The sequence below is a fragment of the Sus scrofa genome, chromosome 9 (genome assembly GCF_054392235.1).
Source record: "Sus scrofa isolate SSC_HxYL_T2T_F1_AM1 chromosome 9, Sscrofa_HxYL_maternal_Yorkshire_Landrace_v2.0, whole genome shotgun sequence".
Lineage (NCBI taxonomy): Eukaryota > Metazoa > Chordata > Mammalia > Artiodactyla > Suidae > Sus > Sus scrofa.
In genome coordinates this window covers 51,538,177-51,548,794 of record NC_139391.1, presented here as the reverse complement: position 1 = coordinate 51,548,794, position 10,618 = coordinate 51,538,177, and the positions used below count along the sequence as shown (strand labels likewise).

The 10,618-nt window shown below is 36.4% G+C and overlaps 1 protein-coding gene across 1 annotated transcript; it reads left to right on the top strand.

The window, feature by feature from the left end:
• Positions 1-948, top strand: LOC102157846 (olfactory receptor 8B3-like). Its single transcript, XM_005653717.2, has one exon. It carries the CDS (start codon positions 16-18, stop codon positions 946-948), a length of 933 nt encoding a protein of 310 aa, XP_005653774.2. The 5' UTR covers positions 1-15.
• Positions 949-10,618: the final 9,670 nt, after the last annotated feature.

The following is a 10,618-nucleotide window of genomic DNA, read 5'->3' as shown; positions in this document are numbered from 1 at the left end:
TTCCCTTAGAAAAGAATGGCTTCTGGAAATGACTCTTTCATGACTGAATTCATTCTGTTGGGATTAACAGACCAACCAGATCTCCAACTCCCACTGTTCTTTCTCTTTCTAATGATGTATGTGGTCACTGTGTTGGGAAATTTGGGATTGATAATTCTAATCATGAAAAATTCACACCTCCACAATCCCATGTATTTTTTCCTCTTTAACTTGTCCTCCATAGATCTCTGCTATTCTTCAGTATTTATACCCAAAATGCTGGCAGGTTTCTTATCAAGGGGGAATATTATCTCTTACATGGGGTGCATGACTCAGCTTTATTTTTTCTGTTTCTTTTGTATTTCTGAATGCTATGTGTTAACATCAATGGCCTATGATCGCTATGTGGCCATCTGTAACCCCCTATTGTATAACATTGCCATGTCCCCTAAAGTGTGTTCTGGCCTCATGCTTGGTTCCTACTTGATGGCATTTTCTGGTGCTGTGGCTCACACTGGATGCATGCTGAGACTGACCTTCTGTGATGCAAACATAATCAACCATTATTTCTGTGACATACTCCCCCTGCTCCAGCTCTCCTGCATAAGTACCTACATCAATGAGATGGTAATTTTCATTGTGGCAGGCATCAATGTCATTGTTCCTAGTCTCACCATCTTTATCTCTTATGGTCTCATCCTGTCCAGCATCCTCCACATCAGTTCCAGGGAAGGCAGGTCCAAAGCCTTCAGTACGTGCAGTTCCCATGTAATTGCAGTGTCTCTCTTCTTTGGATCATGTACATTCATGTATCTGAAGCCATCTTCTGCTGGGTCTCTGGATGACAGAAAAATCTCTTCTCTCTTTTACACCATTGTGGCTGCCATGATGAACCCCTTAATCTACAGCTTGAGAAATAAAGATGTTAAAATTGCTCTGAGAAAAACTCTGAGGAGGATTCAGTTTTGATTAGAAACAGTATCTCTCTGTGTAGCTAGTCACTGGACAGTAAGGTCCTGTGTTTAATCATAATAATTTCATTGACAATCTTCTTATATTATTTCTTCCTCACCATGTTGAAGGAAATTTGAATCTTCTCTCAATTGAATTCCACTTTTTTTGGAGTAAGTTTTTTCTCTCCTCACCATTTGCACAATTTCCTGTCTTCATCTTTTCCCCTTTATTAACACTATTAAAAATAAGTATGTCTCAGTTTTTTTCTTTATCATTTTGCTCTTTATTTTCTCCCTGGAAATAGAAGATCGAATCAGGGGAAATTAGGGTAGCAAGTATCATTGTGTATGTCTTATCTGCCACTTGTCATTGGAAACATGAATCAGATAAAGTTTTCTCTTCTCATCTTTCCAGTGCTCATTGAGCAAGAATATGTCTCTCATACCTGAGATGGAAAGTTCCATAATGACTGTTAAGCATACTCCACTTTGCCTCTATAATGCTATGGGTTATACTTCCTTGGGCACAGAGTTTTCTTGCCTTTGCACACCCAGTCCTATACATAACATATTGTCAAAATGTATTTATTTCCTGTATGAGAGATTAAATTTCAGAGTAGTTATTGCTTTATTTACAGTCATATGTGTTTTTAAATGAAAAATCTAGAATAATTCAGCTTTATGATTTCAAGACTACTAATCTTAATATATTTTGCTTCTACTTTTATCTTAATATTTTTGTTGCAGTAGACATGTCACTGGAGGACATAATTTGAAAGTTGGCTGTGCTTTGTTCCAGGGAAATGCATGAATTTCTAAGTCTGTATTACTTTTTGGTTGTTGTTGTTGTTGTTTTTGCTTAGGAAAAGAGTGTGTTGGGTGTTGTTGTTGTTGGAAAGATGAGGCCTTTGGGGCTAGTATAGTAAGCCTTTGGGGCTAGTATGTTCCCTAGTATACTAAAGAGAAAACTGGCTAAAATAGAAATGTTATTTCTTCTACAAAATTTAAAAAAGTAAATTTTGAATGTTTGCAAGTGTTTGTAATTCAGAGAAGAGGGCATGGGAGCTAAAGGAGCCCAGAATCATGACATGAGGCCAAGATTCCACAAGACACATGGACAGTGAATAAGAGGTCGCAATGGGGAATTGTCATGAGGCTTAGGAACTGCATTTTAACCTGTATTTTTGTCCTGTTCCATCTAGTACTGTAAATGTACTGTTCATAAAGCTTTTATAAACTTAGGATGTACAATGGCAATACATCAGTAGTATTTGGGGGAATGAAGGTGGAAAATCTGTGGCTTCATTTAGGGAGCCAATCAGAGAAAGGACCTGTTTTTATTTTTTCAGGAGAAAAAAATAGTGAAGAGTAATTAAGACTCAAATTAGGACGAAGGAATCTTTAAAGAAAGAGATATAAAAGCCCATTTTTTTTTACAGTTCTCCTTTCTGAAAGGCTCTAGAGATATGGAAATTGCAGAATTTCTCTGGATAGGATAAAATTAACTTTAAAAAGTTAAACACACCAACCTCCATCCTTATGGTGTAACCTAGGCACATTGAATCATTCCTACTTTTGTTGGCTTCCATGTGATACTTCCTTATGGATTTTAAGGTACAAAATCCTCAAACTTCAGTTAGAAAAGTGATTATTTGAAAGAAATATTTGATGAGTAAATCAAATTGGGATTTTTTTTCTGGAATAGGAAGTTGGATTATTTTTCTTTTTTAAAAAATAATTTTTTTCCATTATAGTCAGTTTACAATGATCTGTCAGTTTTCCATTATACAGTTAAGGGAGCAAGTCACACATACTTTTATACATTCTTTTTCTCACATTATCCTCCATCATGCTCCATCACAAGAGACTAGATATAGTTCCCAGTGCTATACAGCAGGATCTCATTGCTTATCCATTCCAGATGTAATAGTTTGCATCTATTAACCCCCGGATTCCCAGTCCAACCCACTCCCTCCCCCTCCCCCTTGGCAATCACAAGTCTTTTCTCCAAGTCCATGAGTTTCTTTTCTGTGGAAAGGTTCATTTGTGCCATATATTAGATTCCAGATATAAGTGATATCATATGGTATTTGTCTTTCTCTTTCTGACTTACTTCACTCAGTATGAGAGTCTCTAGTTGCATCCATGTTGCTGCAAAAGGCATTATTTTTTCTTTTTTATGGCTGAGCAGTAGTCCATCGGGTATATACACCACATCTTCTAATCCACTCATCTGTCATTGGACAATTAGGTTGTTTCCATGTCTTGGCTATTGCGAATAGTGCTGCAATGCACATGCAGGTGCATGTGTCTTTTTTAAGTCGAGTTTTGTCCGGATATATGCCCAAGAGTGGGACTGCTAGGTCATATGGTAGTTCTATGTATAGATTTCTAAGGTACCTCCATACTGTTCTCCACAGTGGTTGTACCACCTTACATTCCTACCAACAGTGCAGGAGGGTTCCCTTTTCTCCACGCCTTCTCTAGCATTTGTTATTTGTGGACTTATTAATGATGGCCATTCTGACTGCTGTGAGTTGATACCTCATTGTAGTTTTGATATGCACTTCTTCATTTTTTCATGTGTTTGCTGGCCATTTGTATATCTTCCCTGGAGAAATGTCTATTCGGGCTTTTTGCCCACTTTTCAATTGGGTTCTTGGGTTTTTGTTTTTGTTTTTGTTGTTTTTTTGTTTTTTTGTTTGTTTTTTGCTGTTGAGTTGTATAAGTTGTGTATATGTTGTAGAGATTAAGCCCTTGTCAATTGAATCATTTGAAACTATGTTCTCCCATTCCATAGGTTCTTCTTTTTTTTTTAATGGTTTCCTTTGCTGTGCAAAAACTTGTCAGTTTGAGTAGGTCTCATTGGTTTATTTTTGCTTTTATTTCTGTTGCTTGGGAGATTGACCTGAGAAAACATTTGTAAGGTTGATGTCAGAATGTTTTGCCTACTTTCTCTTCTAAGAGTCTGATGATGTCTTGTCTTATGTTTAAGTCTTTAAACCATTTTGAGCTTGTTGTGTGGGTGTGTTCCAGTTTCATTGATTTACCTGTGGCTGTCCAGTTTTCCCAGCACCACTTGCTGAAAAAAACTGACTTTTTCCTATTTTGTTTTCTTGCCTCCTTTGTTGAAGATTAATTGCCTGTAGGTGTCTGCGTTTATTCCTGGATTATCTATTCCATTGCTCTGTATGTCTGTTTTGGGATTATTTTTCATTTAAGATATATAAAATAGTTACTCTAAAGTGCCTAAGCCTGAGTAAATTGACAATTTCAACATTTTGTAAGATACATTTAATAGTATTGTTTATTTTACTTTTTTTTATTCTTCACTCAAGATTTGGATATTGTGAATTTAGCAACATTGGTATGTTTGCTTGTCTGCCTTTTTAAATATTTATTTATTTATTTATTTATTTATTTATTTATTTATTATGTCTTTTTGCCATTTCTTGGGCCGCTCCTGCGGCATATGGAGGTTCCCAGGCTAGGGGTCAAATTGGAGCTGTAGCTGCTGGCCTACACCAGAGCCTCAGCAACGCAGGATCCAAGCCGCGTCGGCAACCTACATCACAGCTCATGGCAACACTGGATCCTTAACCCACTGAGCAAGGCCAGGGACCGAATCTGCAATCTCATGGTTCCTAGTCTGATTCATTAACCACTGTGCCACGATGGGAACTCCTGCCTTTTTGAATGTTCAGCATTTACTATGGTTTTACTATTAATTCAGCATTTTACTATTAATACTTGCTAATTCTCTGATTTTTGTTTTAAATGACCACTCATACCACATCTCCTGATCTCAATACCAACATGCATGATTGTCACTTATCAAGATCTATTTATATAAAATAGTTGACCAAGTTTGGAGTTTCTTTTTTTTTTTTTTAATTTACTTACTGTCCTCTTTTACAAAATTGTTCTCCTTATGAAGTATATTTAAGTAAATAACTAATAATTACACTACTTAGGAACTTATGTAGACGTTGCAGAGACTCTATGTGTCTTTTGAGAAGCCTCAAAAGAAACAAATTCAATTTGTTTTACTTTTAGAAACAGTAAACTTTCTTTAAAATTAAGTTTGAATCTTTAAGATTACTTTGAAAAAAATTAAAAAGTTTAAATATCTGTAAACATTACATTTGACTCAGTTTTTAAAAAGCAACTTAGTTATAAGTTTTAGTTAGCCACTCAAGCTCTTTGTGTCTATTTGGACCTCACTGAAAGGAGGGGACTCAAGTTAGGGTGTTTTAATGTATAATGTAGAGTTATCCTTTATAGTGTTTTCTTTTTTGTACTACGCACTAAAGAAGTTATGAGAGCATATAATTCTGCTTAATGTGTATAGCTGAGAGTTAAACAGGCAAGCCTTGAGTTTCTCCTGTGTTTATGTAATAGGAAGGGGATTTTTACAATTCAGTGTGAAAGCTTGGATTTTCTGAGCTGTACAGAAAATGAGAGTTAAACTGAAAAGAGAATTTACAACTTGATAAAAGCCATCCTCCACTCATCATACAACCTCCCTACATACATACATGCCAGAGGCCAGCTCCTGTGGCCAGGGAGTGTACACTTTTTCCCGAAGGAGAGGGACGAGTGTCGGCAGTATGCACACGGAGACAGCCTCTTTGTCCCTTCTTTCAGGACGCTAGACTGCTCAAACTTTATTGGCATAAGTGGTTGATTATATAGACAGTTTTTTTACTACAGATTACATCGCTCAAACTGTATTGGCATAAGTGGTTGATTATATAGACAGTTTTTTTACTACAGATTACATCATAGTGTTAAAAGTACATTGGTTAACTATTAGGCTTTGTTTTTTCATCACATGGTACAGTAGCAATACATCAAGTTCTAAAATTTTCAGTTTAACTAAATTTAATGAGTACAATTCAAGGACAAACAGGCACAGCATATCCTGTGGGAAAGAGGAGACTCAGCACAAACCATCTCATGGCCAGCCAATTTTTACAAGCTGAAGAGGCCACAAACATAACAATTTTTGTCTTCAGACTAGTGTCTATCTTTATAGTGTCCTTGGGCAGAGAGACAATATGAGAAAATACAAATCAACTTAGCCAGCTATCACTAAAAGCTTCTAAAATCAAGGACAAAACTCACAGCTGGGTTTCTTTTGATCAAGAATAATATGTGTGTAACTTCTATAAACCTCATTAAAATCCTAACTCTAAAGTTTACTGTATAACTAGTTAGTAGATAAACACTATGTTTTAATTAAATTGGATTTAAATAGGGGAAGGTCCTTTAGAATGAAATTCTTATTATATTATTATTGTAATTTTGTTAAATCACAAATCACCACAGGAAAATAAGAATGGGAAATAAGAATAATAAGCAAATAATCAGGAAAGACAGGAAAACTGAATAACAAATTGAATAACAGAAAAGACTAAGTCACCGTGGAACAATCCCCACTCAGCAATGCAAAATGGAAATTATTTCCTGGAAAATTCAGTTCTTCACCAAGGTCAGCGGGCAAGCCTCATTGTCTTCTGGGGCCTGTCCTCGGAATTGCACCTGCAGGCAGGCATCCCCTTGTTTAGGAACCTGCCTTCAGAATTGCACCATTCAAACAGGCCCCTTTTTCTGATTAGGAGCTTGCCCTCAAAGTACACCATTCAGGCAGGCCCCTTTTTCTGATTAGGAGCCTGCCCTCGGAATTGCACCATTCAGGCAAGCTTCCTTCCTTGGCTCCTTGTATCTTCTCAGCTCCCCTTCTCAGCTCTCACACACACACACACACACACACACACACACAGTGTTTTCAAATCTTGTATTTTATGAGATCTCTGCCTAACATCTACACAGCTCACAACCCACTTTTAATCTTTGGAACTTCATTTAGGTACATGGTTCCAGGTTGCAGCTCCTGAGAGGAAGGGCTGAACAAGAACTATTTACTGAATTTGGGAAGAAACAATAACTATTGATTCAACCACTCATTTGTTTATGTAAAAACAAAACAAAACAGAATAGGACACAACACATATTTTATACCTACGTGCATAGCAAGATGGAGCAATGTTCTGTATGTCACAGACATAAACAAGATGATATAATAACATGTTATGTTAGATTTTTATAATATAACATAGTAGATTTACATCCTGCATGTGAATAGATACTAAACTAAGTCTTACATGGTTACATTTAGTTCTGAAATTTGACTATGTCAGCAAATATCCATGTTGGGGATAGACATGGTATTTTTCCCTTAGTCTGGCACAGTTGGTGTTCTCTTGAACTTTGGACATTTCATTGTGTATTCAGTTTAACGTTAGATTAAGTGAGTGTATTATATGCTGGGGTTTGTTGTACAAATATGAAACTTTGAATGTTAAAATAACTCTCAGTGTAGGGAAGTTTTACATATCCAGGCTGAGATTTCCTTGTCCCTTAGTGAGTGGGAGGCCGAAGGGATCACCTGGGCTGTTTAAAGGCTCTGTGACATCATTTGAACTATGCATTTCCAATATTAATAGAGGTACAGTCTGTTCCAGTTGCTTTTAGAAATAGTGTTGCAGTTTTCTCTGTGCTGTCACACCTATCACTGTATGTGTTTCTCAGGGAGAACTTTCAAGTAGACAGAGAAGGGGAGCCCTATTTCCCATGTTCCAGTTGATGAAACTGGTACTTAGAGATGTTCATGACTTATTTAAAATCACAATTAATAAATGGTAGAGCTGAGACTGGGTCTTGGGCATTTTGATTCTAAATCTTTTGAAATTATCATGCAAAATTTACCATACCTTAAAAAAATCAGTGTAGGAGTTCCCGTCATGGCTCAGTGGTTAATGAATCTGACTAGGAACAATGAAGTTGCGGGTTCGATCCCTGGCCTCGCTCAGTGGGTTAAGGATCCGGCGTTGCCGTGAGCTGTGGTGCAGGTCGAAGACGTGGCTGGGATCCTGCATTGCTGTGGCTCTGGTGTAGGCTGGTGGCTCCAGCTCCCATTAGACCCCTAGCCTGGGAACCTCCATATGCCGCGTGGGTGCAGCCCTAGAAAAGTAAAAAAAAAAAAAAAAAAAAAAAAAAAAAAAGAAATCAGTGTAACTCAGACGAGTGTTTCAATGAATAAAAATGCCTCTGAATACAAATAAGAATGAACTACTCAAATAAGAATAATGTCTAGAAACTGTTTTTTGTCTTTAATATGTAATATCTTTATTGCCTAATTTACCATGTGTGGATATATTCTTATTTGATACAGGCCTATGAAATAAATGGAAACACATAAAGATAGTCTCTAGTATTCATTAATATAAGTGCTTACCCAGGTTCACCTTAGCATTCAATTCTTACATTAAACATGTTATTTAGCCTTCACATCTATGATATTTGATAGACACCAATATGATTAACTCCTTGTGACAGAGTTCACCCCTTCTTCCAAAACACACATTTCTCTGCCTTTCTTGCAGTGAGATACAGTGTGTGACTGTGCTTTATACATAATCAATGCCATTCCATGGTCAAGATGTGCCATTTCCACATTTTCTTTGACCTTCTGAAAGCTGAAAGCTGATGACAATGAGGCCCAATGTAGATGATGAAGATATAAACAATGCTAGAATGTGCAATAGAGACAGGATGGATATGGACAAATAGAGCATGCAGAAGGCTCTGGGGTGCTGACAGTATTCTATTTATAGATCTGCAGTTTGGTCATATGTCGTTCATTTTATAGAAAATTTTTGAAGTGTATATTTATATACTTTTATATATTTATGCTAAATTTCACAAGAAATTAAGTTTACAAAATTTTGATTCAAGCTCTATTTACACTGAATATGAAACTAAGCCATAAACAAAGACTGAGAAGAAAGGCCTAAATATATGGATCAGCCCTCGTAGGACAGAGTGCCTCACATAGAGGAAACCAGCAGAGGTAGGATAACTCGTATTAAGTTAACGAGACCAGTCCAGGGAAGAGAGGCTTCTCTAAGCCAATTAAGAATTTCCACCAGTCCATGGGAAGAAAAAAGTTAATGTACCATCCTGTTGCATTAATTTGAATTATGCTGCATATCATTGTGCTTAAATTAATGATACTATAAAGAGGGCATAGTTCTCTTTCCATGTTATGTCATTTCATTTTCTGTATTTTGTCTATTTTTTCATAAAATATTTCTTTAGAGAATTTCTTCAGGTATTATTTTTGACAAATATTTGATGATAGGAACCTGAGACTAGAGGAGAAGAACAGGTATATTTAGTCATATAAAAAAAACAACACTGTGCTTCAATCACCAGAATTCTTAAAAGCAAAATGACTGAGCAGAATCAGGTGTCACAATTTTGTATTTTAAGTTCAGAGGTGACTCAGCAGTCACTTTGTGTTGAGTCCCCAAATACTGGTTGAGAGTATCTTATATATGGAGACCTGGATAGAGCTGAGTCTGAAGATGGAAGTCATCTATACTCAGATACATAGAGAGTAAATAAGTAATTGGTCATTGGTCTTTGCATGTACATACTCAAAACGCAATCATGACTGTCCTGTTCCTTCTATAAATAGGTGACCATATTGAGATCTAGTCAGGGACTAAAAAATAATTTGATATATAAAAATGGTGAAAATAATTTTGAAAATTATTACAAGGAATAATAAACACCAAAGAACAATAGGAACCATAAAAAAACTAAAACTAGAAAAGGCCAAGGGCCAAGGACAAGGGACTCCCTTACCCTACCCTGGGATTGGGAAATGTGGAAATTTTATTACTTTGACAGAACTCTGAGTTGAATTTTGGAATGAGATTCCAAACTATATATTCTGCGGAGGAGGAATTCAGTAAAGTTTTAAAATTTTTTCTTGCATTATTCAGTCTAAAGTCTCTTTCCCTATTCATTCAAGTAAAAATGAATGGGGAGCTTTTAATTATCATCAGATTTCTAACTCCCTCCTTATTCTCTAAGGAAATCTCAATTTATGGAAGTTAGCATTGATGAACTGATGTTTCCTGCTTATTGAAATCTTCAGCTGGAATTGGAGCTCATTATAGAAATTGTAACATGTGCCAGAAATGCAACTATGGATTAAACAGAACAGATTGAAATATCATCTGCCATACCTGAGAACATTTATTATGCTGCTGATACAATTTTAACCTTTCATTTATACTTCCATACTTCTACTTCTGTTGGACCCACTATCTTCTTTTTCTTATTACCTACTGGTGCTATAAGGAAGTAACTCTCTGATTCCCTGAGAATGAGCGAGGGTCTCTTCCCTGGTTTTCATCCTATTGGTTTTTACTTCTATTGTAGCATGTATTACATTGCATTATAAACTTTTTATAGGTGTTTTTTCAGTCTGAATAAAATACCACTGGAAGCAGATCCCCCCCCCCAAAAAAAAGTGGGCTTTTGCACAGGGGATGCACCCAAACGTATGCATAAAAAACTCACAAATATGTTTCACTTCCACCTCCTTTTTTTCAAGGAAAATGGAGAACAAAATGGAATAAAGTAAGGCTTTACAACTTCTCATCAGTCTATGTAGGATAGATACGTCCTCATTGGTTATGGTCGATGGAGCTGATGTAGCATTTTGAAGTTTCCACCAAGATGGTCCTTTCTTGTTTGAACAGGCAGGAAACCTACTACTCTGAGCAAGTTTCAGCAGGTACAAGTCTTGTTGCCTTAGATTCCCTGAA